This window comes from Penicillium digitatum, chromosome 5 (genome assembly GCF_016767815.1).
Source record: "Penicillium digitatum chromosome 5, complete sequence".
NCBI lineage: Eukaryota > Fungi > Ascomycota > Eurotiomycetes > Eurotiales > Aspergillaceae > Penicillium > Penicillium digitatum.
The window spans coordinates 2,776,663-2,802,564 of NC_089388.1; the positions used below are offsets into that span (position 1 = coordinate 2,776,663).

The 25,902-nt window shown below is 48.9% G+C and overlaps 12 protein-coding genes across 12 annotated transcripts; 5 read left to right on the forward strand and 7 right to left on the reverse strand.

The window, feature by feature from the left end:
• Window positions 1-32: 32 nt before the first annotated feature.
• On the reverse strand, window positions 33-389 carry Pdw03_2179 (Dimeric alpha-beta barrel; the record flags this gene model as incomplete). Its single annotated transcript, XM_014681315.1, has 2 exons — window positions 33-319; window positions 368-389. The coding sequence occupies 2 exons, from the start codon at window positions 387-389 to the stop codon at window positions 33-35; spliced, it is 309 nt and encodes a 102-aa protein (XP_014536801.1).
• A 294-nt stretch (window positions 390-683) lies between these two features.
• On the reverse strand, window positions 684-2,249 carry Pdw03_2180 (ATPase, AAA-type, core; the record flags this gene model as incomplete). Its single annotated transcript, XM_014681316.1, has 2 exons — window positions 684-2,048; window positions 2,109-2,249. The coding sequence occupies 2 exons, from the start codon at window positions 2,247-2,249 to the stop codon at window positions 684-686; spliced, it is 1,506 nt and encodes a 501-aa protein (XP_014536802.1).
• Window positions 2,250-2,726: 477 nt separating this feature from the next.
• On the forward strand, window positions 2,727-4,107 carry Pdw03_2181 (Zn-dependent hydrolase/oxidoreductase family protein, putative; the record flags this gene model as incomplete). Its single annotated transcript, XM_014681317.1, has 4 exons — window positions 2,727-2,854; window positions 2,924-2,968; window positions 3,023-3,667; window positions 3,729-4,107. 4 exons carry the CDS (start codon window positions 2,727-2,729, stop codon window positions 4,105-4,107), a joined length of 1,197 nt encoding a protein of 398 aa, XP_014536803.1.
• Window positions 4,108-6,561: 2,454 nt separating this feature from the next.
• On the forward strand, window positions 6,562-8,485 carry Pdw03_2182 (T-complex protein 1, gamma subunit (Cct3), putative; the record flags this gene model as incomplete). Its single annotated transcript, XM_014681318.1, has 6 exons — window positions 6,562-6,586; window positions 6,643-6,709; window positions 6,772-6,980; window positions 7,034-7,624; window positions 7,686-8,323; window positions 8,396-8,485. The coding sequence occupies 6 exons, from the start codon at window positions 6,562-6,564 to the stop codon at window positions 8,483-8,485; spliced, it is 1,620 nt and encodes a 539-aa protein (XP_014536804.1).
• Window positions 8,486-8,652: 167 nt separating this feature from the next.
• Pdw03_2183 (Putative DUF1168 domain-containing protein) lies at window positions 8,653-9,240 on the reverse strand (the record flags this gene model as incomplete). Its single annotated transcript, XM_014681319.1, has 1 exon — window positions 8,653-9,240. One exon carries the CDS (start codon window positions 9,238-9,240, stop codon window positions 8,653-8,655), a length of 588 nt encoding a protein of 195 aa, XP_014536805.1.
• Window positions 9,241-11,509: 2,269 nt separating this feature from the next.
• Pdw03_2184 (PARP-type zinc finger-containing protein) lies at window positions 11,510-13,697 on the forward strand (the record flags this gene model as incomplete). Its single annotated transcript, XM_014681320.1, has 5 exons — window positions 11,510-11,525; window positions 11,755-11,890; window positions 11,977-12,148; window positions 12,212-12,286; window positions 12,345-13,697. 5 exons carry the CDS (start codon window positions 11,510-11,512, stop codon window positions 13,695-13,697), a joined length of 1,752 nt encoding a protein of 583 aa, XP_014536806.1.
• An 895-nt stretch (window positions 13,698-14,592) lies between these two features.
• On the reverse strand, window positions 14,593-16,275 carry Pdw03_2185 (uncharacterized protein; the record flags this gene model as incomplete). The annotated part of the gene is made up of 3 exons (XM_066100105.1): window positions 14,593-15,373; window positions 15,439-16,092; window positions 16,271-16,275. The coding sequence occupies 3 exons, from the start codon at window positions 16,273-16,275 to the stop codon at window positions 14,593-14,595; spliced, it is 1,440 nt and encodes a 479-aa protein (XP_065957832.1).
• A 118-nt stretch (window positions 16,276-16,393) lies between these two features.
• Pdw03_2186 (uncharacterized protein) lies at window positions 16,394-17,164 on the reverse strand (the record flags this gene model as incomplete). Its single annotated transcript, XM_066100106.1, has 6 exons — window positions 16,394-16,413; window positions 16,497-16,622; window positions 16,773-16,857; window positions 16,918-16,967; window positions 17,045-17,058; window positions 17,133-17,164. 6 exons carry the CDS (start codon window positions 17,162-17,164, stop codon window positions 16,394-16,396), a joined length of 327 nt encoding a protein of 108 aa, XP_065957833.1.
• Window positions 17,165-19,782: 2,618 nt separating this feature from the next.
• Pdw03_2187 (Aldehyde dehydrogenase (AldH12), putative) lies at window positions 19,783-20,181 on the reverse strand (the record flags this gene model as incomplete). Its single annotated transcript, XM_066100107.1, has 1 exon — window positions 19,783-20,181. One exon carries the CDS (start codon window positions 20,179-20,181, stop codon window positions 19,783-19,785), a length of 399 nt encoding a protein of 132 aa, XP_065957834.1.
• A 50-nt stretch (window positions 20,182-20,231) lies between these two features.
• Pdw03_2188 (Reverse transcriptase, putative) lies at window positions 20,232-22,028 on the reverse strand (the record flags this gene model as incomplete). The annotated part of the gene is made up of 3 exons (XM_066100108.1): window positions 20,232-20,280; window positions 20,330-21,688; window positions 21,793-22,028. 3 exons carry the CDS (start codon window positions 22,026-22,028, stop codon window positions 20,232-20,234), a joined length of 1,644 nt encoding a protein of 547 aa, XP_065957835.1.
• Window positions 22,029-22,392: 364 nt separating this feature from the next.
• Window positions 22,393-23,873, forward strand: Pdw03_2189 (Reverse transcriptase, putative; the record flags this gene model as incomplete). The annotated part of the gene is made up of 4 exons (XM_066100109.1): window positions 22,393-22,540; window positions 22,589-22,612; window positions 23,070-23,775; window positions 23,825-23,873. The coding sequence occupies 4 exons, from the start codon at window positions 22,393-22,395 to the stop codon at window positions 23,871-23,873; spliced, it is 927 nt and encodes a 308-aa protein (XP_065957836.1).
• A 50-nt stretch (window positions 23,874-23,923) lies between these two features.
• Window positions 23,924-24,322, forward strand: Pdw03_2190 (Aldehyde dehydrogenase (AldH12), putative; the record flags this gene model as incomplete). Its single annotated transcript, XM_066100110.1, has 1 exon — window positions 23,924-24,322. One exon carries the CDS (start codon window positions 23,924-23,926, stop codon window positions 24,320-24,322), a length of 399 nt encoding a protein of 132 aa, XP_065957837.1.
• Between the last annotated feature and the right edge of the window lie 1,580 nt (window positions 24,323-25,902).

Genomic DNA, 25,902 nt, shown 5'->3' on the forward strand with positions numbered 1-25,902 from the left:
TCGTACAACTGGAGAAATTTACATGAGACAATTTACATGGTAGAGCCCTCCAACTCCTCCAAGCGGTGCATATCCATATCCTTCTCCAACAAAGGAATCACGTAGGGGTCGAAAGTCTTCCAGTAAGGGTTGTTGAGGTGGTACTCCTGCGAGGATTCCTGGACGTAACGCTCAACGATGGTGAAGTCCTGCTTGTCGAAAACGGACTGCATGACGAACCAAGAGAGAGTTTCCTTGTCGTTCGAGTAGACATTGGAGGCTTCGACAAGCTTAGCCTTGAGCTTGGAGATGGACTCTTCGTCCGGCTTGGCACGGAGATCTACTGCTGTTAGCGTGAGAAACAGGAAGGGTAGGGGTTGTCACATACGAACGACGATTGTGTAAACCATGATGTTGAGGATGCGGGGATGGATAATGGAGGGGGAAGTGAGGGGCGATGGTCGTAAGACATTTATATATTCAAGCACTAAAAATACTTCTGACACAATTCGATCAGTCATCGGTGAGAGAAACGATCTTTTCATGGTGGATCCGGTGTAAATCCCCGAGGTTTACCCTTTGCGATCCCGGCTTCGGCACATAAAGCTTATTTCTCTATGCATTGAAAGATGCATAGCTTATGCAGTTAATTCACATGGATTTCTATGTAGTTTGAATGATCTTATTTACAGGATAGTATACATTTACTCATTTCTCCCTTGGTCTTGACCCACGGCCTCAGTGTGCACGCTGTGTGTCAGACCCTCCGCCATGGAAATCGCACCTTCCATGTCACCCTTGTTGTATAAGAATAAGCCTTGGAGAGCAGCTGCGCTAGTATTGATAGTCCGATCAGCCTTGTGGCCCGATTCATCTTCAATCAAGCCAAGCTCTTGAAGCCGCCCCAAGAAAAGTTTGCGATAAGTTCCATCGGTATCGACTTCTTCATAGAATCGGTCCCAGAGGCAACCGACCTGATAACGAGTCAATTCGCCTAAACGGACAGTCATATCCACCCGGCCGGGACGGACCAACGCCTCATCGAGTCGTTCAACGTGGTTAGTAGTAAGGAAAATGATGCGCTCCTCTGCACTGGCAACTCCGTCAAGTGCATTGAGCAGGCCCGAGAAAGTTACATTGGCCCCGCGGTAGCCATCTGCGTCGCTTTGCTCGCGTCGGTTCGAGAATGCAGCATCCACATCTTCCAACAGAACTAGCGTTCGGTTGGGAACAATTGTGAGCAAATGATTTAACCGGTCATCGGTTAAGCCGCGCTCGCTCAGGTTCAGAATTGCAATGTCGTAATCCAACTCGCCCGCCAGTGCCTGGATAAAAGAGCTCTTGCCGGTCCCCGGAGGACCGTACAAGAGATATCCTCGTCGGTATGGAATCCCACGGTCATGATACCAGGATGAACTTGAAATGAAGTCTTCCACATCTGCCATAACCCGTTCCTTGACTCCCTCGTGGAGAACAACCGACTCCAATGGACGCTTCCGGCGTGGATTTCCAAACGGTTTCCACTCGGTACCCCAGCTGTTATAGATTGTCGTTTTGCCTTCGTGGCCCTTTGCGGCGTATGCATGAGCTTCGGTAAAGAGATCTTCAAAGATGTGGCGTTGGGAGTAGAGGGTGGTAAGGGTGATTGTCTCCCACGGCTTTCCGGTTTGAATGTCGCGAGACTTCGATTCGCGCATACGGTTGACGAAGACAAACGCATTCTTATACCGCAAAACGTGTTTTCCAGGCCCCGGAATCAGCGAAAAGTGTGTGTGAATTGCTCCGTTCGAATGTTCGATCTTCTGCGTTTGAATGGAGAGGTGGCGCATGCCGGGCGTGAGCTTTTGGAGAAATCGGTCCATGTAGGTGGAGGTATTCGCTGCAGCTTTACCCGCATTGAGTTGTGATTGTTGGTAAAGAGTCATCCAGTGTAAGAACCACGGGTAGGAGTCATCTTTGATGCTGATCTCGACGTCCACCAACATCCGCCGGCGGAGAAGAGCGGCGCCATGTCGAACGCCTTTCTGTGCTAGAGTCAACCCTGCCCCGAGACCTGCAAGGCCGAATCCCTGCCAAGAACAAAAACGTTAGCACATCGTTCCGGGTCGAAATTCTGGTAGGTCTCATACGGCTGTGAACAAGGGATTGCTTGTGAGCTGCGAGAAGAGACTTCCGTCGCCTTTTTGCGCCGACTGTAGTGCCTGTGTTCTCTGCTGCAGAATCAGGTCGCCCGCAGATGGCGCAGCACTAGGGACCGCATTTGGCTCCATACCAAATCAACAGTGTCGTGAAGATCATGAATGTCGAGAAGATCGATAAGCGCAGATATCGGAGTTTTAAACGGGCCGAGTTTTTGATATACCCACGGTCATGCCACAGGGCAATCCATGGGAGAATCAACGGATGAGAAGATCTAGCAGAAATGTAGCCTTCTAAAGGTTGGAATTTACAACAATATGACATATCTCCAAGCTTTAAATATGGGGATAGATGACTTCGCACTACGGTAATCTCGGTGCTCACAATGGTCGGTAATGGCCCCATGTCGGAGATATCGTAGGTCGGAGGTATCGGAATTAAAAGACCTGCGTGCAGCTCGCATTCCTCTCCCCAAACGCCTTCGTATTCTGTGTCCGGACGAGGGGGCTGTGTCCAAAAAGCCTTAAACTCCCATGCGACCTCTTTTCCGTCCCCCGTTTACTCGGCGGGCACAGTCTCGACGCGTTATTCATCTAGCAATCCGCAACATGAGCACTCCAACCACTGCTGCAGTGCTATATGCGCTGACCGTGGCGAAATCCCCGGCTAAGCCTGGCCCAGAAGATGTTTTGGAGAAAAGCCATCATGCAAAAAGTGGATTCCAAAACCCGTGGGAGTAAGTGAGGCTCTGTGACTTGCTGGGCTCTCGATCGTATGTCGCACAGGCTAACCATCAACGCTGCAGATCTTTCCGCGATATGGATTCGAAAGATATCATGCAACTGACGATGTAGGTGATTGTCGACTATCTAAGCAACCCACTCTTTAACGCGTGAAACTTCAGCCTTCGTCGATTGAACGGCAAAGCGAACATTCCTGATACCACTCTGCCAACAGTTGCCGTTCGCAAGCCCGAATTTCTTCCCAGCCGAGAGACTCCCAAGCTGCGCGCAACTTGGCTTGGACATGCATGCTATTATGTGGAGTTCCCAAGCGGCCTCAGAGTATTATTTGACCCAGTGTTTGAAGCGCGTTGTGGCCCACTCTGCGGACCGTATTCGCTAGGTCCGAAGCGCTTTACTGAGCCTGCGTGTCAAGTTAGTGATATCCCTGTCATCGATGCGGTGGTCATCTCCCACAATCACTACGACCATCTATCTTATCCAACTATCTTAAAAATCGCGAAAAGACATCCCAACTGCCACTTCTTCGCGCCACTAGGCAACAAGTCTTGGTTCCACAATTCAGGCATCCAGAATGTAACCGAGCTGGATTGGTGGGATGAGAGTGATATTGCAATGTCACCCACAGAGGGAATGAACCCCCAGGTTGAACCAGCGGGCAAATCCTCTACCACGGCAGAGATCAAGGCGCGCATCAGTTGCCTGCCTTGTCAGCATGTTACTGCCCGCAGTCCTTTCGACAAATACAAGACCCTTTGGGCTTCCTGGGCCATTGAGTCTGGTGGTAGCAAGGTCTATTTTGCTGGGTAATATAAGCTCCCTGGGACCATCCACGTCATCGGATTGCCTTGCTGACCTCCAATCTAGTGATACCGGTTACAGAGCAGTGGATGAGCTACCAGAAGGGGAGGATGATTGGGACCCCAAGTACAATTTCCCCATATGCCCTGCTTTTAAGCAGGTCGGTGAGTTCCGGGGACCATTTGATCTTGGCTTGATCCCCATTGGCGCATATGCTCCTCGTCATATTTTCAGTCCAGCACACTCTGACCCCCATGATGCCGTTCGTATCTTCAAAGACACCAAGTGCAAACAGGCACTGGGCATGCACTGGGGCACTTGGGTACTTACTGAGGAGGATGTGCTTGAACCTCCTAAGAAGCTAAAGGAAGCGCTGAAAAAACATGATCTTGCGGAGAATGGTGTTTTTGATGTTTGTGAGATTGGTGAGAGCCGGGAGTTCTGAACAAGCCCCGTACAAAACTTTCATAGCCTCTGTCAGCCCATTTTAATCCTTGCTTTTTGTTTGTATGACTTTGTATCCGAACTTTACTGTTCATCCAAGAGTGGACTAACCCTATATACGATTTTGATTCCTATCTTTTTTTGTCGTCATTTTTTGCCACCTAAATCCAAAGAGAATTCTCATCGTTAATCAACGTTCCTTCCTTGACTTTTTCATGACCTTGACAGGAAAGATCCTAGCGCGGTGATGGGTAGCCAGTCTGCTACAAGATAGCATCTGGAGCCTCCAACTTTGATTCTGTTTTTTTTTTTGGGCCCGGAGCCTTTGAAAGACTCCCCTTGAGGGTAAAATCACAAAATTCTTTTAAGCCCAAAATTGCGAGTCTACCATGGGTGCCATCCCTTCCGCTTGTTGAAAGCCCTTAGAGTGTCCTAGATTGGGCATCCAAGTTGAGTGATAACGATTAAAACATAACTGGGAACTGTATGTGCTTTTCTGGAGAGCGAAACCAACCCATGGGTCAAGTCAAAGTGACCTTTATGATCCACTACAGTCCATGCTTCTGGGAGGATCACGATCAAAAAAATGAGACCTTCAGTCTATGCTTACTGGTATCAATTCATTATCTGGCCTCTCAATATCAAAGCTTCCTGCACCAGGCTGTAACTTGTCTTGAGCTTTAGGGGCGAGCCTCACGATGCTAGCCTATCTGCAACAGTTGAGTCTGACAGACAACTTTGCTATTAACAAAACCTTTGTTGCTACATAGAAAACAGAAGTGCAGAAAAATTCAGTACCAGAACAATTCAGGTAAAAAGGACCACTCAAGTTACAACTTCAACATCATGTTCTTCGGCAAAGCAAAGGCAAGACACGGCGAGTGAGTTCATCCATCTGCACAGCGATCTAGAGGTGACGGCAGTTTCTATCTGAGATTTTTAGTGTCAGAAAACAAATCAATTGAGGACCTGTTTTTCCAATGTGCACACTTTCACCGTGCCTTCACTAAGCCTTGATGTCAAACCTCAAATACGGCCCCCTAGGCCATAAACAGGAACCTTGGTTTTTGTTATGGTCCAGTGGAAAAGTACGCTGTATTTCGTTCAACACTTGACCTTGTGACTGATCGCGACATGCAGCATGTTGTCCCTATGTTAAGGCCGTGAACTTTTACTTTCGTTGACCATCTACATATCTTTATTGTAAATCTTTCTGAACTGCCTTCCAATAACTCAGCAAGCTCTCTTTTATCTGCCTTCTCGATAATCGAGAGGCACTTCATCAAGACACCTTTTTACATCAACCTCAACATATTCTGCATTGAAAACTATTGGCAGACCTGCAGCGGCACTATCATACTATCCTTTAGCGGTTCAGCATATTCTCATCTCGGGTCAATGTTACTGCACATCCGCTACATTCGGAATCATGGAACGGGCAAGATAGGCCATCGACACCACCTGAGCAGACCAGCTTGGTTTGGGTACTTGGGAACATTCCAGTTTCTCCTAGCTTCAAAATTAGTCCCGAGGACTCAGTTTGTCCTGATTTGTTGGAAGTCCGGCGTACTTATCCCGCGAGGAATTCCCCACGGCCAATCAAGCAGATCTCGCTCCAACAAAGACCAACTCCGATAATTTCCCAAAAGAAAAGCCCTCAGATACTGTTGCCAGCATTCTCACCGGTGAGATAAGGCCACCATATACATTCAAAGACATCTCCAAATGTTCGCCGACGAAAGAGAAAATGTGAGGCTGCTATCCCTAGTCATTGAAGGAAGAGACGCGCAAAGCCCATATTCGGCGAGGACAAACCTCCTGGAACTAAAATCAATCCAAATAGCGATGAAAAAACAAGACACATGAAACTCAAAGCCAGAGATAAGAAACAACGGACCGAGGACGCAGATGGAACGAATGCGACATTTGCAGATTAATCTTCATGGTCGTGTCAAGAATAGTCCATGACTCAAAGCTGGTGCTAATATGCTGCCTTAGATGAATCGCTTCATTCTTCACATTGAATCTTATCTAGCTCATCATCTGAAGCCTCTCAATCAATCTTGGTAACGCAGCCGCTTGGTATGCTGATGTCGGAGATGGCGGTTCTCTAATGCTGACCTTCTTTTTGCAACATAACATATCTCAAAAGGCTTTCAAATCAGTAGAGCAACAAACAATGATATAGACCATCTGGTGACTTGACATCTTGAACTACAGCTTGGTAGAAAGTTGGAGATGTTTGCCAGGTTTGTCAGGAAAACACACTAGCCGTTTATGGACTAGTCCAAGGGAGCTCCCACTTCGCCTGGAAATTTGATGGAATGCGGGCGAACAGCGTTGAAGTTGAAACTCTTAAATTGTCATCTTCGTGCAATATTTTTTTGATATTCACAAGTGATAAAGGCTGCTTTATATCCAATTTCCACCAAACCTACAACAAAACACCGCCAATATGCAGGCTCCGGTGGTGGTGATGAGTAGGTCCCCCCCCCCCCATTGAGTTGATCCCCTTAAGTGCTAACAAATCATCCAGACACCAATTCCGGTGAGCGCCAGGTTGGCCGGAAAGCACAGATGTCTAACATTACTGCGGCGAAGACGTACGATATCCCTCGGTCCTCCAGCGGTCTCCCCTGCTCGATGCTAATTCAATAAACACCAGTGTTGCGGATATCATTCGGTCATGTCTCGGACCCAAGGCGATGTTGAAGATGTTGCTTGACCCTATGGGTGGTATTGTTTTGACCAACGATGGCCACGCTATTCTGCGAGAGATCGAAGTGTCGCACCCCGCGGCCAAGAGCATGATTGAGCTCAGCCGTACCCAGGACGAGGAGGTCGGAGATGGTACCACAACGGTCATTATCCTAGGTACGGCAGGATTCATTTCAGGGAACCCGATCCTAAATGCTGATATTTCGTAGCCGGTGAAATGCTCGCCCAGGCCATCCCCCAGCTCGAACGCAACATCCACCCCGTCGTCATTATCCAGGCTTTCAAGCGTGCCCTCGCCGATGCCCTTCAGATCGTGGAGGATGTCTCGACACCCGTCGATGTTCAAGATGACAAGGCCATGTACAGCCTCATCCAGTCCTCCATTGGAACCAAGTTTGTGTCCCGTTGGTCAGAACTCATGTGCAGCCTCGCTTTGCGCGCTGTGCGAACCGTCTCCTTCGATGTCGGCGGTGGAAAGCAGGAAGTTGACATCAAGCGCTACGCCCGTATCGAGAAGGTCCCAGGGGGTCAAATCGAGGACTCTGAGGTGATTGACGGTGTGATGGTCAACAAGGACATCACGCATCCCAAGATGCGTCGCAGAATCGAAAACCCCCGTATTCTTCTCCTGGATTGCCCCCTGGAGTACAAGAAGGGCGAGTCTCAAACCAACATTGAGATTTCCAAAGAGGATGACTGGAACCGAATTCTTCAGATTGAGGAGGAGCAGGTCAAGCACATGTGCGAGGCCATTCTGGCTTTCAAGCCTGACGTTGTTATTACCGAGAAGGGTGTTTCCGGTAAGCAGGTGGTGTGATTCGGGTTATTGATTGTCATGTTCTAACCACCGGGATTTACTAGATCTTGCACAGCACTTCCTGGTGAAGGCCAACGTCACAGCCCTCCGCCGTGTGCGAAAGACTGACAACAACCGTATTGCCCGTGCAAGCGGTGCCACCATCGTTAACCGTGTTGATGACATCCAGGAGTCCGATATCGGTACCGGGTGCGGACTGTTCGAGATTGAGAAGATTGGTGATGAGTACTTCACATTCATGCGCAAGTGCAAGTCCCCGAAGGCCTGCACAATTCTGCTGCGCGGCCCCTCGAAGGATATCCTAAACGAAATCGAGCGCAACTTGCAGGATGCCATGTCCGTTGCTCGCAACGTTATCTTCCACCCTCGTCTGTCTCCTGGTGGTGGTGCAACTGAGATGGCAGTCTCCGTGAAGCTCAGCCAGCTTGCCCGCTCCGTTGAGGGTGTTCAGCAGTGGCCATACAAGGCTGTTGCCGACGCGATGGAGGTCATTCCCCGTACATTGGCCCAGAACGCCGGCGCCAGCCCCATCCGTGTGCTTACCAGCCTCCGTGCCAAGCATGTCGAGGGTCACAACACCTGGGGTCTCGACGGCGAGTCTGGAACCTTGGTTGATATGAAGGAGTACGGCGTCTGGGAGCCCGAAGCCGTCAAGCTTCAGAGCATTAAGACGGCGGTCGAGGTAAGCTTCCTAGTGTTTTTCCTTACGCGTTATATTCCACTAACATACATCTCTCTCTCTCTCTCTCTCTAGTCCGCATGTCTCCTTCTCCGTGTCGACGACATCTGCAGCGGAAAGTCCGCTCAACAGATCGCCAGCGGCGGCGGTGGTGGCGAGGAATGATTGATAGACGAAAAGGAAAAATGATTGGACTCGACGTCCGTACATAATGTTACACGATTTGCCTCATGGCTGTCTTCCTTCTGTATGAATATCCTAGATTAAAAAAAAAACCGAATCCAGATGGGTATCTTCGTATCGTACACAGCCAGCATTGGAACCCACCTCCACTAGTCCTCATCATGGATAATCACACCAGGAACTTCCTGCTGGGCCACTTGGCCATCCAAGGCGCCTCCATCCTGGTCGTCTTCCATAGTGGCCATCGAGCCTGGGATAGCTGAGCTCTCCACATGAGCATTTTCGTTCTGATCACTACTACCCTTCTTGCCACGTGCATTCTTCTTCTTCTCCCTCCTCCTTCGATTCTTCTCCGTCTTCTCATCATCCTTGCGCTTCCTCTCCTCCCGCTCCTTTTCCCAAATCTCATTATTCTTCTCGGCATCCACCTCGGACTGCATCATCCGCAGTCGTTCAAACTCCCGCCGCCGACTAGCCTTGTACACATGGAACTCGCCGGAGCCCGCACCGGCCGATGATCCCTGCACATTGGTGACTATCTCCGGCGGTGCCGAGAGCGACGCTACGGTGCGTGGCTTCTGGACTTCCGCTAGGTGCAGGTCTTTACTTGGATCTTTGAAGAGTGTCTGGATCTCGTTGGCGACCTCGGAATGCGGTGTCACGGCACGCCGTTTCGTTGGTCGCTTGCTGCGTGGATCTGCGCTTGTAGGGATGGATTCTGGGCCTGGTTCAGACATTGTGCGGGTGTTGGGTTGAGTAGAGGTGATGCGACCGCGTGGACTCGGTGGGATTTGCGCGAGTGGGAGGAATTGATGTCTTCTCCAATGGGGTAATCTTGGAAGGGGATACCCTTTTGGCACTAGGAGATGTTCACTGTGTGTTTTGTGGGGGTTTGGTTGCTCAAGTACAACGAAAAAGACAACGAAAAAGGCGAGTTGTAGGTGGTGACAAGCTTCAGATGTAGACTTGGGCAACCTTCAACCGTTGAAACATCCTAACCGCATTCGGTTAGCAGTACCAGCACATGGCAGATCGCCGTTTCCAACTCGTTGCTTTGCTTAGCTTGCCTTGTTTACTTTTGTGCTATTTGGGTTGCTGATCATGGATAAAATGCCGTAGTAATGACATACACATTACTCGTTCGGAAATATCATAAGTTTAGAATGCCAATTCTGCACATGGTCCAGTGTGGCACTGTGCTCAACTATTGGATTTTTACGACGGATGCCAGTAGTTTATACACCTGTTTAGCGGATCGTCGGTAAAATTGACGCCTAAAGATCCAGATATTACGATGGCATCGTGCAATCGACCCCCAATTAACATCTCCCGGCCGTGGGAGAGGACGCTTCTGGTCGCATCCTCGTACTGCGAAAATTCCATGTGCTATAATTTGTTGTAGTGTCCTTACCTTGACTGGTTTGATTCGCCACGACTATCATCTTGTCTGCAATCTTGTCTGCAATCACCCTTGGCCATTTTGAGCTCTTTTTGCAGAATTTCGAGGATACAATGTGTTTCTTGGAAGAATATATACTTCAAGAAGGTTTTAACGTAGTTCACTACCGAGTGGTCTAGTGTAGAACATTTGGTAAATGGAATGAATTACAACCTGAAATCTGAACAACGATGGCTTATAGAGACTTCTCCTCGGAGATGTATTCTCAAATTTTTGAACTGATGGTTATATAGCCCTCTACTCTGTTTGAAACTGATTTGTGGTGCTGATGAATCTTATCTTTGACTATCGACCAAAAAGAGCTAGGTTTACAACATGGTTGTTGAGATATCCATGCAGAATAAAATACAATCACTCTATATTTGCCGAACCACTCGGTAGTGAAACACGTCAGTTAGCAAGGTCTGCAATCTCGTGATTGCATACAATGCCATACTGGGTCAGCTTGCCGTGACAAGATCTAAAATTGAATCTCTAAGTCTAGACATCATCTTGGAATTTTTTTCCGCATGCTCTTTTCCACCCTATGTCGAACACGGAATACAGGGAGACGATTCGGATGATTAGATTTCACCCCCTCGCTCCACGCTAACCACTCTAACCCCCCCCCTCCCGAGAGACGATGCGCAAGATTTACTAGGCGTACGGCCTTGTCAGCACCGATCTATGTAGCCTAATCCTATTCATTGCAACACCTTAAGGGGACGAAACATTTTTCCAATTGATGGTATTTAGGAGACTTTCTAAACTAGTGTTACCGTCATCTTCGTCGATTCTTTTTTAACTGCCTTTCGAGTACTAAAGAAGTAATCAACTAGCCAAAATGCCAGACCTTTTTAGATCTAATGCGTTTGATCATTGCACCATTGCAATTTTACCCATTGCATGCAGTGCTTCAAGAATGCTGGTACTGGTCACATCGAGTCTCTCACACAAAGCATGCTTTGTTTACCGCTCTTTTCTGCCGCCTATCGATGTCACTGCGAGCAAATTGTCTGTGAATGTCTTTCACAGACAGATGGAAGGTGACTAACTGAAAAGAGGCGTCAAAAGGCCACAAATACGACTGACGATTCTTGTGCCATATTCACAATCTTAGACAAAACAAACAAAAGAGCTAAGTATACAACCATAATACTTCTGATTGGCTCGAAACTGCCTGTTCAAAAGGAGCACAAAGGGATCTGGTCATTTCTTTGTTCTTCGCGTCTTAAGTCGTGAACAGTGAAAGAGTCCACATCAATGATCACTAACAATTAAGTGACAGAATACTTGCTAACAGCTGTCCATATTAAACATTGTGCTGTTTCCCATTCATTTCGCTCTTACAATAACCCCACTTGGCGAACTAGTCTATTTTCGGACTATCATTCACGGTTCACTTTGAGCCAACGGGTTTCAGTTTCTTTGTTCATCTCTTGGGTTACTAGTGAACCTACACAGATCTATGTGCTGGTACCACAACCTTCATTTCACTTCACCCATCGTTAACCTCAAACTTGCATTTTCTTTTTCTTCCACTTGCAGATTGACCACTACCACTCAAAATGCCATACCGTTTTGGTAAGTGACCTCATGTTGTGTTTTCATGTCTTCCTACGGGTGTTCCCATGGTCAATGGATGCATGTCTATTGCGAGTGAGAATGCTTGGTTGCACAACTTGAAATGTGACGTTGTGCCCTAGTTCACATACTTCGATGTCTATCTGGCGTTTCCAATAAAAACCCAACTTCCCATAATCCTAAGAAGCTTTAACAGCCTTCATGAGATCACTGCTGATTCCAGGGTCAGAGATTGCTGCACAAGGCCGTGCTGGCTGCAAAGCCCCCGATTGTCTCAAAGAGAAGCTCAAGATCGTCAAGGGTGAACTCCGTGTCGGTACCTGGATGGATGGTAAGTCCTTCCAGGCCTGGTATTGGCGCCACTGGTGAGTTATGCTTGGTAGAGATACGCGCATGGTGGCCTCAGTATCAATCATGGCCTCTATTAGCGTCCAACACTAAACCTTTCTAGGGGTTGCTTCACCCCGAAGCAAATTGCCAACCTCAAGAATGAAATCACCGGGCTGTCTGTTGAGCCTGATTTCTCTCGTATTGATGGCTTTGATGAGATCAGCGAGGAGGTCCAGGAGAAGATTCGCAAGGCCATCGAAGAGGGTCATGTCGAAGATGACGAATGGCGAGGTGTAAGTTCACTTTCCTTGAAATAGGGTCCAAAGACCGCAGATCAATCGACTAAAACTTCCTAGGAAGTTGAATACAACCGCCCTGGACATGTCGGCATGCGCAAGAAGACTCGCAAGGCCAAGGCCAAGGCCGATGAGGTGTGTGGACGACGGTCTTTTATCTTCATGTCATGGGAGATACTAATCTCCACCCCAGTCCGAGGAAGCTGAGCAGTCCTCTGCCGCCAAGAAGCATGAGCTGACCGACTCCGAGAATGTGGATGAGGAACCAGCCAAGAAGAAGCAAATCCGTGGCACGAAAGTTGCCGACGATGATGATGATGCAATTGCGGGTGCCGCCGTTGCCGACACTGAGTCCAAGAAGCCCAAGAAGCGTGGTCCTCGCGCCAAGAAAATGCCTGAAGACCAAGCTGCCGCCCAACCTGATGTCAAGATCGAGCGTAAAAAGCCTGGCCGTCCCCCACGGAAGGTTTCTGAAGATGAAGGCGCCGAGGCTGACACTGAGATGACCACCGAGCCCAAGAAGCGTGATACCCGTGGCAAGAAGATCACTAAAGATAAAAGTACCTCTGCCAATGTCAAACCCAAGAAGGAAGCCACCAAGCATGAAGCCACCAAGCATGCCACTCGTGGTAAGAACGTCACTACCTCCGCTGTCAACAAGGAGTCTGAAGAGGTCGATCCTACAATTGAGGATCAGCCAACCAAGAAGGCGCCCGCAACCCGTGCAACACGTGGAAAAAAGGTTGGGAAGAAGGATGTTTCCCTCGCCGCCAATGACGCTTCATCTATCGATAACGAGACTGCTGTTGTAATCAAACCCAAGAAGCGTGCCACTCGTGCAACTCGTGGCAAGAATGATGTGAACACCGATGTTTCTCCCGTCAAGAAGGGTGTCTCCTCTGCCGACAACGAGACTGGCCCCGCCAGTGGCGAAACCAAGAAGTCTATCCCTCGTGTCAAGGCTGTCAATGTCACAAACGCCAAAAATGGCGTGAATACCGCTAAGGATGACCACTCTGATGAACCGACTGAGAAACCCAAGGGCACTCGTGGTGCCAACAACAAGACTAACGCCAACAATGCTATCTCTGAAAATAAGCCCGCTGCCGATAAAGTTGCTGAAACACCTGACGCTACCAAGGAGAAGCCCAAGGCCAATGGCACCGATGCTGCCAACGATAAGCACGCCAATGAACCAATTGAGAAGCCCAAGCGCACGCGCGGAGCCAGCAACAAGACTATCGTCGACAGTGCTACTTCTGAGAACAAGCCCAAGCCAACTCGCAGCCGCAAGCCAGCAGCCGCGAAGGTCACCAATGAGTCCGCTGACCAGGCTGACAAGGAGCCTACCGAGACTTCCACTGAGAAATCCGTTGACGGCACCGCCGTGAAGTCCGACGACGCCCCTGAGAATCATTCCACCGAAACTCCCGATAAGCCCACTGTCCAGCTTGTGGAGAAGTCTGGTGAGGGCCCTACCGAGGAGCCCCGTGAGCCAACTCTGACCGAAATGAAGGCAGAGACGACTAATGGCGATGACTTCTAAACTCATCTGCCCTTCTTGCCAGTCCACCTCATAAGGTGTGGAGCATCCTGCACTCTTGTGAAGTGTGCAATACCAACTCTTCGTTTTCATTTTCTTTGCGTTCCCACTGGTCTTTTACCATCGGGTCATTTTGTGTTTCTTTCCACTCTGTACGAACAACCCCGATGAATGCCGGTTGGAAGTCTCCACTTTGCGTTCATTTCAATTCTTCAACTGGTTTTCGTCTTGTTTTTCCTCCGGGCGTGAGATTCGGTTTCCCTTAGCGATGGCTGGCTTGCACAGGTGCACGGTCATATTTCATGCTTTTCTGGGTAGTTCTCACTATCAATTAGCCTGCGAGTTGATATATTGAATGTGATTGTTTTACAAAAGAATGACTTTCAGCAAAACGCCTTGTGCCAAGGCGTTTTCTTCAGTCGGGTTTCTTGGGAAGGTGACTTCAAAGATGAGCACTAGTACGATGCTCTTATAGGTATAGCCTTCGAAAATCACGCTTCATGCGGCCGTTCGCCGACAGTCACGTCTAAAAGGATATGGCTATGAGAATCAGAGAAAAAAAAAATCCGTTGAATAAGAACACCTGCCCTAAGAGAAGCTAAATTTGAGCTTACACGGTCTCCCTCCCCATCCCCCACCCCACGACGGATCGAAGAAAACCCCTTGAAATTCTTCTCCAGTGCAAGATGAAATGATAGGTAACTCCGAAATGAAAAATGGCCAAAAAAAAAAAGGAATCAAAACGCAGCATTATTAAGAATTGCAATGATCCGAGATTGAAACGGTAGAAAACGATAAAGAAACATGCAAGGGAAGATGAGAAACACCCTGGGCTCAATACACATTTGAGGCAATTTTATGAGCTCTCTGCGCTGTTCCAACTCAATTGGACTGCACATCATAGATTTCCCAGACCGCGGCTCTCAAGGAGCGCACGGGTATTGCCATACAACTCGGGGTTATGAATGTGAGCTAGCGTTCGAAGATTGAGAACTTTGTTTTGAAGCCTCGGATGGGCTCGCAACAATGACCAGAACTGATCGTTGGCATTGTATGTGAGCAAATCAGAGGCCTCAGCAATGAAGTGGATGAACCATGACTGGAGGTAATCACAGTCCGCTTCATCAAACTCTGTATGACCGGCAAAAGCAAGAGAAGCGACCTCCAAGAGGGGTTTGGATTGGTATAGCTCTGGGTAGCAGTTCCAGGTGACTTGGAGCTTGAAGGCAATTCGATAGACCAAATCCATCAGGCCGAAACGGCGGGCTTGGAGATACACTCTCCCGAGGACAATGATGGCATTTTCCAGATCTAGGCTGTTGCTCACGCCGTTCAGTTTGAAGTTCTGACCAATTCCCATTTGGTCGCCGACAAGGCGGAACATGGTGCCATTATTTGAATCGAGGGCTGGGAATGGAGTAGGATGAGAGAAACCTGAGTTTTTGAGCGTGATGAGTCGAGGAGGAAATTCTCCATCAGCCAAGTATTCGCGAATCTGTATCCGTTCGGGCTGTCTTTCAAGGTCCACAGCACCCAGGAACACATCGGTTATCTTGGTAGCATCGCGCTGATTCAGGAAGATAGTGTTCAGAGCCTGACTGAGGGTCAAATCGTAGATGGAGAACTCTGGAATGGGTTGCTGGGATGCCACGTCTGCACCATCGACACTTGCACAAGCACTATTGATTTAGAATTTTATTGGTCAGTGGTGCGGATTTAGAATTTCCATCAGAAGTTGACTAACCTAGTATCATTTTCAACCTTAGGTACCGAGCTTTGAGTCATCGAATTTGGTAGGGCATTTCTTGTCGATGCGGTTGGAAGAGAAAAAGAAGAAGTGGGTGATATCAGAAGGGGGCATGGATGGAATTTCCGGGTCATTTCCATACTAGAGTTCTCTCTGTCTGCAAAGGGTATGGATTCAGATACAGATGCAGCGAAATGAGCATCTTGGAACAAGCTCAATGTCTGTCTAAATTGGACGCCCTGTTCAGGATGCGGGTCAGAAAATGACCTGATCGTTGCTTGCTGATTAGATGAGGTAGGTGCAACATAAGCAGTAGGCTCCCCGTAATATGATAGTGCCTCCTGATGTTCATCTTCCGCGTCATCTTTATTTTCATCTTCCTGCTCGGACTCGGAGTCTCCCTGGATTTCCCCACAGGATACAAGGCCCTCATGGCCACTAGGTAAGACGAGACGGAGATCCTTACCTCGGTTTCCCTTGGTGCCTAGTGCCTGGAGAGACATGTTCTTCCAGAACTCCAGCCCTGGCTCGGTCCGGATGATTTCCACAAGATCGTCCCAGATCTTGGCATCTGGTTCTCTCTGGGCGAGCCGAAGAACGTTGATAGACTTTTCGTTGAGTATATAGAGATTCTGGAGCCCAGCCCGTTTGCTTCATACATATTAGTGTTAACCTCAATTTCGTATAGATCAATAAGCAGACAAAGTTTCAGAAAATAACCCATTGGTTGATCACAAGCATAACCAAAAGCCAACGGGCTCATAGATACATCAACTAACACATAACTTTGGGGGTCTTTTTTGATTGCAAAAAAGGAGAGTAAACTTACTACATATTGCGCCCTGGAAGATACATTGAGTACACACGGTCTTTCAGGTGCGTCAGCCAGGCACCCACGGCTGAGTGGGCACCCACAGGGCGGCGATTTATGTGTCGGCTTGGTCCGAATTTTTCAGGCAGGATGACCCCATTCTATACGTCCGATTTGTATTGTCGCAAGGAATTTTTCTACCTGACGATAAAGGTTTCGCCAGGCTCCAGAGTGCGGGGCTTACCCAGGTGTCTCAGGCCAGTAGTCAAATAGCCTCTGGGGCTCATTTTGACGGAGCTGTCGTGCAAAGAGGGATTTGAAGATTCACTGCTCTGTTGAGAGGATGATTGTTGATGTCCGTTACCGGAAGCTGGAAGTGATTATCAGGGTCAGTGGGAAAACGCTTCCACAACTTGAGAGTCTTTTGAGATGCAGAAAGAAGATAAGTTGCAGAGGCGATGTATTGGAAGGATAATGCTCGGGGCAGGAACGAAGAGTTTAGCAATTCGAAGCCACACACCCCAAATTCCAGGTATGAAGCCCTTGAAGATGGTTGTAGGTGAAAATTCTGGTTGGTGAAATTTGAAGAAAAACGACTTGGGCTTCTGATTGAAGATTGAATGATAAGTAGGCCTTTCAAATATAGTTCGTCTGGGGTGTTATACCTTCACCCAATCAGAAAGCAATGGTGTCGAGTCGCGTTGCGTTCTCTCTACTGGGTTATATAGCGGCTTTCTGGTGGACGAGGAGAGAAGACATGATTTGGAAACTCCCATAAATGTCGGGAACAACGTGGAGCTCCAATTCTAAACTGATGCGTTGGTGAAAGTGACAGGGAAGAGCTTCGTGACGCGGAAAACAGACAGTTTTCTCGACTTACGATTGAGACTGGTGATTGGTAAAGGGTTTCATGGCGATATAACACCAGCGTTCGTTTGCAGATATTGTGCAAAAAATTAAACAGATCATACCACTCTGGAAATGAGATCCTTAAATCCTAGATTTACCCCGGTCGTCTCAAGATTCCAGGATTTACCTGAAGGGCTCAACTACAAAATTTTTATTGACTGTCAACTGTACTGATGACTTTTAATCGATGCTGTCGAAATGTGAGGTGTCACCTATGCAAAAAGATCAGGATGTCTCGATGGTGCCACCCTGAGATAGGTACAAATTATTATATATCGTTTAGATCGTTTAGTCAGCCTTGTCCGCATAGATTGTTCAAAAAGGCGCGGATCTTGTTGTTCTTTAGTTAGAGAATTCAGACTATTTTTCGTACCATTTCCATTGAACCAACGATCTCTGTCATTACGAAAAAGTGGGCGTGCACGCGTCAAACATAATTTTAGTCCCCTCGCTTGCCGAATCTTTCTCTAATGTCTAGGACCAAATCAAAATCCTGTGGCAGCTTTAGTATGTTCTACCTAGTAGTAGCCTATTTTGTGATTGAGATAAAGGTCGAGTTTCTTCTTAAATTGAAGAGTTCTCGAGAACTTTTCGCGACCAGAATCCACATCCGAGCTAAAAGCTCTATGTAGGAAGGAGAAATTTCAGCAGTGAAGGTTGAGTAAGGCGTATCAAGAAAAAGACCACTGTAAGCTAATTGAAAGCTACTATCGGCTGACTTCAAGAGTCCTACATTCTGTTTATGTCGATTTGATAGAAACCCCTGATCTCATCCTTTACACGTCTCCATTTTCACGTTTTCGCATACTATAATCTTCTCTCCAGTTTAGTATAACACATACGACCACAGGGTGGGGAAAACAGGGCTTCCCGTCCGCTCAGCCGTACTTAAGCCAAGTATTCTGCACAGTCAATAGTCAATGTGCCCTCAGCACCTAAGCGACACTCTAGGGTGAGTGCGGGTGATATGGGTGAGAAGTCTCGAGACTGGGGTGAGAGAGGTGAGAACGGAGTGACAATTCTCACCCTTGAGGTGATAAGGGCCAACTCACTCTGAACCTATGCCAGTCCCAAGAAAGAGACACAAAGCCCTGAGGCCCTTCTCTTGCTCTGCCATGATTTTCTTTGAATTTCCTTACCATCCAAAATATGTTCTCCGAAAATGATCTCCAGAAAGCCCTCCAGGAGCGTATTGCACGTGCCGCATCACGTGGTTTCACACGTGAATATCAAAACGAGAAGGACTATCTGCCACCGTGAGCTAGCGCCTGCCACGTTAGAAAATAACGACTATGTAGTTGTCACTTGGGCTCTGCAAGTTTGACTCGTATCTCGCCGATCTTGGTTCCTGATTATTAGCAGATGGAGGCTTTCCCGTGACGAGTCCACAGATTCGAATTTTCCCAACTTGCCTGTCCCGACTCCCCAACTTTTGAAACTTTTCGCAGAGTTTTACATTGTATCTCGCAAACACATTCCGGCCCCAAAGTCGGTTTGTAATGTATTCACTAGCTTTACGTCACGGTGGGAGCGAGACACTTCTCGACCCCTTTCCGATGAGGTTAAGCAGGACGTTCTTAATGTAAGAGGTAACAACTATCCTTCTCTGAAGCTAGCTGCTAATAAGAAAAACAAAAGCACATTAGAACTGCCCTGACAGTGAAATACAAACTCCCTACAAAGCCTAGAGAGCGGTTCCTTGTCAACGGAAAGGACATAGATTACCTGCTTCGACACCTGTTTGTGGACGACTGTCACAATTATGTACACGAGAGAGTACGCGTGCAGACCGGAAGTTCTCTTTCGTTATTTGCTGCCTCGGGTGCAAGAGCAGGGGCTGTCATTGAATCAAGTGCTTATCGCAACTCAAATGAATGCTTGCATTATAGGGTTTGTATCTTGATGGTCTGATACTTGATTATATCAAAACTGACGTGTATTTGATGGCACCTTTCATTTCATCTCAAATGGAGCAAGGAAAGGGGGTCTTTGATACGTTGGGTGACAATTGATCCCGAATTCTCGAAAGGCTGGCGTTATCGCGACGATACTACCTTGTGAGTTTGTTAACTGCAATAATTGCATTGGGCAAATGCTTATATAGAAACTTTAGGCCAAAGAATTGGTTCAGAGAACATCCGGTACTTGGAAAGAGTTTTGTCTTCTGGGTCATTGTTCATGGAGTAGCAGATGATGATGATGATGATGATGTGATGTGATGATGATGTTGAATTCACTGACCCGATTTAGCTCGCTTTACATACATGCTGCTATGCGGGGGTTGCGTCCCAGAGCCCGCTCCCGACGATAAATGGTGGCGCATTCCCAGTATGCAGATCCACCCTGTGAGCAGGACTCGATTTCTCGAAGTCCTGCCACCTGAAAAGTAAGGCCACAAACCGGCCGGCGTAATGCAAACAAGACAAAAGAAATAATGTAAAGAAAGTCAATCCATCTGCCCGGTGTAGATGGTTTCCCGTAGTCCCCGCGGGCGCAGAGTGTCCCCTTCTTTCTCTGCAATGCACCTTCCACTTCTTCACTTCTCTACCTCCACTTCTTCATCCAGCTCCCCAAGTCACCGAGTCCCTGTATCACCAGGACTGCCAGGTCTACTTGCTGCATCACTCCGGCAGGTCGAACACGAATATGTTCGGGTCCTGGCGCCATGCCTCGTCGTCTTCGTCGGCAGCGTACGTTGTTCTCCATGTGCGTTGGTGTGAGGTGACCTCGGCAGACCTGGCGCCCGGCCACTGTGATGTGTTCCCTGTTTCTCCAACATTCGCAGTGTCTTGGGTTGGTTTCGGTTTTGAATCCTCCTCCCCCTGCTCCTTGCCCATGGCGACCGAGTCCACTGACTGAAACTGTCCCAAGAGTCCCGATGCGATCATGAACTTCGCCACGATCGGCGCTGCCTTCACTTCTGTCAACATTGCTTGTTCTCCAAGCGTTGTCGATACCCCCTCCATAAACAATTCCTCCACCATCTCCTGGGCTGCTTTATCCGTTAGGAACGAGGCCATGACTGGGTAGGCGTTGTGTGCGTTGTATTGAATCACTTGGAAGTAATTCATTACGACAAGATCGTGAGGTTGGTATCGGTTTCAGTCTCGGCAGTATCGCTATGCTCTGAAGCATCGTGGAATTCTTCTTCCACTTCTGTGACAATACCAGTTGACTGCTTGCTGCTCCCACTCCTGGTCCTCCTCCATAACGTCGGCCGGCTCGGTGATCCGTCTCTTTTTGTGCGTGGCTTGCTGTTGTGGTCGTCTTTCTGGGTTCGGTATAAATCGTGCTAGCGCCTGGTTTTGTGACCGAAGCGAGCGAGCCGACTGGCTCGCTGTGATAGCAGATTCTGGGATAGTCGGCAGGTCGTTGTCCCCCGACGTTCTCGATCTGGTTCGCAAAGCGGGCCCGGCTTCTTTCCGCCGGTTTAATGCTTGTTTTTTCCCTCTCTCAGTGCCGACACTCTCGTCCATTCGCCGGATCTCGCTTGGGGCGGGGACCGGGATGCGCTTAGGGTTTATCCGATTCGATGCCGTTCCCTGTGTGACTTGTTGCTGCGGCGCATGGGTTGAGGTGTTGAGTCCCTGATTAGCGCCTTGGGGCTGGAAGGTGGTGGCGTTGCCCTTCGTAGCCTCCTTTTGCCGGAAGTGAAGCGGTACTCGGTGGTATAAAGGGCTATTAGCCAGCGCTAGTCTCGCCTCTTCCTTCGCCGCCGCTTTCACTTCGCAGGCGTCACTTGTTGGCCGATGGCCTGCGCCACAATTAGCGCATTTGATCTCAGCGTCACCTTGCTTTGGGCACTCCCAGGTCGGGTGTCCCTTCGCGCAGTGGCCGCATTGGTACTCGTTCAAACACTGCGAGTGGACGTGTCCTGGTTTTTGACACTTTAGGCATAATTTCGAACGACCCTCCCGGCAAAAGCGAGTTGTCTGGTGCACTTGGTGCTGCCAGAGCGTGCCTTGTGTGATTGCGTGGTTCGCTACCACCGGATCGGTGAATTCAATCACAATCGATCCCTCACGACGCTTACCGGGCTTAATTAGCCAGCCGAGGTGTAGTATTTCGACATTATCCCGGGAACCACCCCAGGAATGGCTGTTCTGCCGGATCAGCTCCTTCGCTAGGCCTCCCATTGACTCCGGTGTCAGCTGCATCGTCTTCGTGTCAATACCGCGCGCGACTACTCCCCACGTCGGCTTTCGTACGTGTGCCGCCGGGCCGAAAGCCTTCAGCCATTCAACATGCGTACGTAGCAGCTCCGCACCAGAAGCGCTGTTAACAGTCATCTTTACATCGCCGGAGGGGAGAACCTTCGCCGCTACAAAGTAACAACCGCCGCCAAGCGGAGCACTCATCTTTCTCCGCGCGGCCGTTTCGCGTGTCCTCTCGGCTTGCTCGACGATCTCCCTTGGTGTACGACGACGGAGGGTCTCGCGGGTATCGCTATCCCGAATCTTAACGATAATCTCGCAATCCTCGCGGAGCTCAGCCGGTGAGACCCCGGCGGAAGATGAAACCTTGCTGCTGGTCCTCGGGAGGGACGGGGGGGGCCGGATCCGGTGCCCTGTCCCCATTTCTGGAGCCTAGCCCAGAAGGTCGCTGAGTCGTTCGAGCTAGTTGGTGCTGACGGTGCTGCTGCTGTCGCTGCTGCCGTCGCTTTCTCAATGTTTTCCATTCGCTGGTCGAGTCGGTTGAGTGCCTGTTGCACCTTTTCCATAGCTTGAACCTGCGGTTTCTCCCCCATCGGGGAGTTCAGTGCAAATTGTTCGACGGCCTTGACGAAGTTAATTATGTATAACTCACCAACGCCGTCGTTTTCCATGGCATTTAGCACCTCTCTGGCGCCCCGAGCAAGCTCGTTCATGGTGCCAAAGTGGTTGCGTGGTTTCTTCGGGGGCGCTCTTGAAAACTCTGTTTCGGGGGGCGAATCCGGTTTCCTTCCACCACCAACACCAGCCATCCTTCGATTCCTATGAAAATAGGGTCAAAAGATAGAGCCGGAGGTCAGAAAGAGTGTGAACAGTTTTTGAGAGCCGTGCGGCCCTTGGTTGGCGAGATAGAACAAAAATTAAATCTGGGCAAAAAGAGTTGTATTCCATGGAGTAGCAGATGGTGCCTTCAAAGGGCATACCACTGTGACAGAGGTTCCTGCCGCAAAACCACCCAAGGGAAGAGAGTCATGGACCCTGGAATGGAACGAAACTGCAAAAGATCTCCCATTTTTCAGAATGGTCACTTCTGAAGGACCCAAAGCAACAAAGGCATTGACCTTCTCCTCATTGCGGCATAACTTCACTAGCTTGGCTCAGCGCGATGGTTTCAAAGATCAGTTGCGTGTTCATTGGATTCGAGGAGGCATTGCCAACAAGATTGACCGTAAGTGCATATGTGCCGTCACGCCTCAAAATTACTAATGAATTTCAGCCAAGGCTTCTCAGGCTACTCGCGGTCAGGCTCTCGATCACCAGAATCATGACACCTATTTAAAATATCAGTATTCTCTCAAGGCACTGGATATACAGGCCTTATTCTATGATTTGGAGCCTGACTAAGAATGCCGCGATATGGAACAAAGCATGTCTCATCACCGAGACTCGAACGTGCCACTCCAACTGAATGCAGCTACGATCGAAAAATTCCAAACTGACGATGAAATTGTTGAGATGAATCAGAGAATTGCCCACATGACCCAGGAGATTGCTGGAGGATTGGAAGAAAATAGGGACCTCGTGCTTGAACGGGCTCGTCTTTATAGCAAGAAAGCAAAAAGATTGCTAGCCTGGAAGAAGGATTTTGTCGAACCAAGCAATCACACAAGGCACGCTCTGGCAGCACCAAGTGCACCAGACAACTCGCTTTTGCCGGGAGGGTCGTTCGAAATTATGCCTAAAGTGTCAAAAACCAGGACACGTCCACTCGCAGTGTTTGAACGAGTACCAATGCGGCCACTGCGCGAAGGGACACCCGACCTGGGAGTGCCCAAAGCAAGGTGACGCTGAGATCAAATGCGCTAATTGTGGCGCAGGCCATCGGCCAACAAGTGACGCCTGCGAAGTGAAAGCGGCGGCGAAGGAAGAGGCGAGACTAGCGCTGGCTAATAGCCCTTTATACCACCGAGTACCGCTTCACTTCCGGCAAAAGGAGGCTACGAAGGGCAACGCCACCACCTTCCAGCCCCAAGGCGCTAATCAGGGACTCAACACCTCAACCCATGCGCCGCAGCAACAAGTCACACAGGGAACGGCATCGAATCGGATAAACCCTAAGCGCATCCCGGTCCCCGCCCCAAGCGAGATCCGGCGAATGGACGAGAGTGTCGGCACTGAGAGAGGGAAAAAACAAGCATTAAACCGGCGGAAAGAAGCCGGGCCCGCTTTGCGAACCAGATCGAGAACGTCGGGGGACAACGACCTGCCGACTATCCCAGAATCTGCTATCACAGCGAGCCAGTCGGCTCGCTCGCTTCGGTCACAAAACCAGGCGCTAGCACGATTTATACCGAACCCAGAAAGACGACCACAACAGCAAGCCACGCACAAAAAGAGACGGATCACCGAGCCGGCCGACGTTATGGAGGAGGACCAGGAGTGGGAGCAGCAAGCAGTCAACTGGTATTGTCACAGAAGTGGAAGAAGAATTCCACGATGCTTCAGAGCATAGCGATACTGCCGAGACTGAAACCGATACCAACCTCACGATCTTGTCGTAATGAATTACTTCCAAGTGATTCAATACAACGCACACAACGCCTACCCAGTCATGGCCTCGTTCCTAACGGATAAAGCAGCCCAGGAGATGGTGGAGGAATTGTTTATGGAGGGGGTATCGACAACGCTTGGAGAACAAGCAATGTTGACAGAAGTGAAGGCAGCGCCGATCGTGGCGAAGTTCATGATCGCATCGGGACTCTTGGGACAGTTTCAGTCAGTGGACTCGGTCGCCATGGGCAAGGAGCAGGGGGAGGAGGATTCAAAACCGAAACCAACCCAAGACACTGCGAATGTTGGAGAAACAGGGAACACATCACAGTGGCCGGGCGCCAGGTCTGCCGAGGTCACCTCACACCAACGCACATGGAGAACAACGTACGCTGCCGACGAAGACGACGAGGCATGGCGCCAGGACCCGAACATATTCGTGTTCGACCTGCCGGAGTGATGCAGCAAGTAGACCTGGCAGTCCTGGTGATACAGGGACTCGGTGACTTGGGGAGCTGGATGAAGAAGTGGAGGTAGAGAAGTGAAGAAGTGGAAGGTGCATTGCAGAGAAAGAAGGGGACACTCTGCGCCCGCGGGGACTACGGGAAACCATCTACACCGGGCAGATGGATTGACTTTCTTTACATTATTTCTTTTGTCTTGTTTGCATTACGCCGGCCGGTTTGTGGCCTTACTTTTCAGGTGGCAGAACCTCGAGAAATCGAGTCCTGCTCACAGGGTGGATCTGCATACTGGGAATGCACCACCATTTATCGTCGGGAGCGGGCTCTGGGACGCAACCCCCGCATAGCAGCATGTACGCAAAGCGAGCTAAATCGGGTCAATGAATTCATCATCATCATCATCATCATCATCATCATAGTCCAATTCTCACCATGCTGGAGGGTCTTCTCCATTTCCTCCTCGTGGTTCTCTGGTACCTCTTGGTGCTAGCATACTGCCTTTGAGGGTCGTGCGAAAAGGCATTTTGGTGCTCACAGCCCGATCCTCTTAGTACCAAGCTGCACACCATGCGACAACATTCCATTCACTTGTTTGGCTGCCGGCCAAGCTGTGTGCGCCAATTCAGACACCGCCAATTTATTCTCAGTCAACAATTCTGATCTCACGGATGGCTCGACAAGCAGCGCCGCGTGGAATCTACGGTCTCTAACAACCACCGCCCGAAAAAAACGAGGCTGGCTATGAATGAACTTCTCCATTACAACTGGATTGTAGCTCGTAAAATAGAAATAAAGCACACTAGCGCCGTTGGTGATTCAGAATTTAGAGTAGTAACATTGGAAATATCGACGATCGAGGGTCGATGTTGGCACAAAAAGGAGTTGGTTTATTCGCTGAAGGGATCTACACTAGATGTTTTCGGCCCTACTCTCATGTATAAAAATAAAAACAAAAGCGCCATGCCTGCTAAGAAAAATGGCACTTAGCCAAGAGGCGTGAAATTTCACATGCTCACAAATGGTAGTGACGGTTGAATGGCCACGATTGTGCATGGTGTTCAGGGGGAGAATAGTATGATTAAGATTGATACTTTGCTTTTTACTTAGCTTGAATCAATCGAGTACCACTTGTTTCATTAATTGATCTTAGCCGAGTTCGCTTTCCAGCTCTGCTTTACGCCTACAGAAAAGACTAAGCATGCTACACAACGGGCTGCTATATGTAATGTTATTAATTGAGCAAAGTTATAGTAACAATGACGTGGCTAATTGAAAATGATTGACTGGACATACATGGCCAGGCACTGATATTGAGTGACAACTTTTTTTTACCACCACAGCAAACGGCCTTGAGAGTCTCCTTCATTTGGGTACACGTTGTAACCTCTTCCCGACGAGAAGTCTCCTTCAGAGACACTCCTGCGGAGACTCTTGTCGATCAAGACCGTTTCTTTTCTTTCCCCCTCTTTTAAAGTTGAAGCGTTATAGATAGTCGAACTTGAATGTTTGGATTTGGATATTTGGATTTGGATATTTGGATTTGGATATTTGGATTTGGATATTTGGATTTGGATAT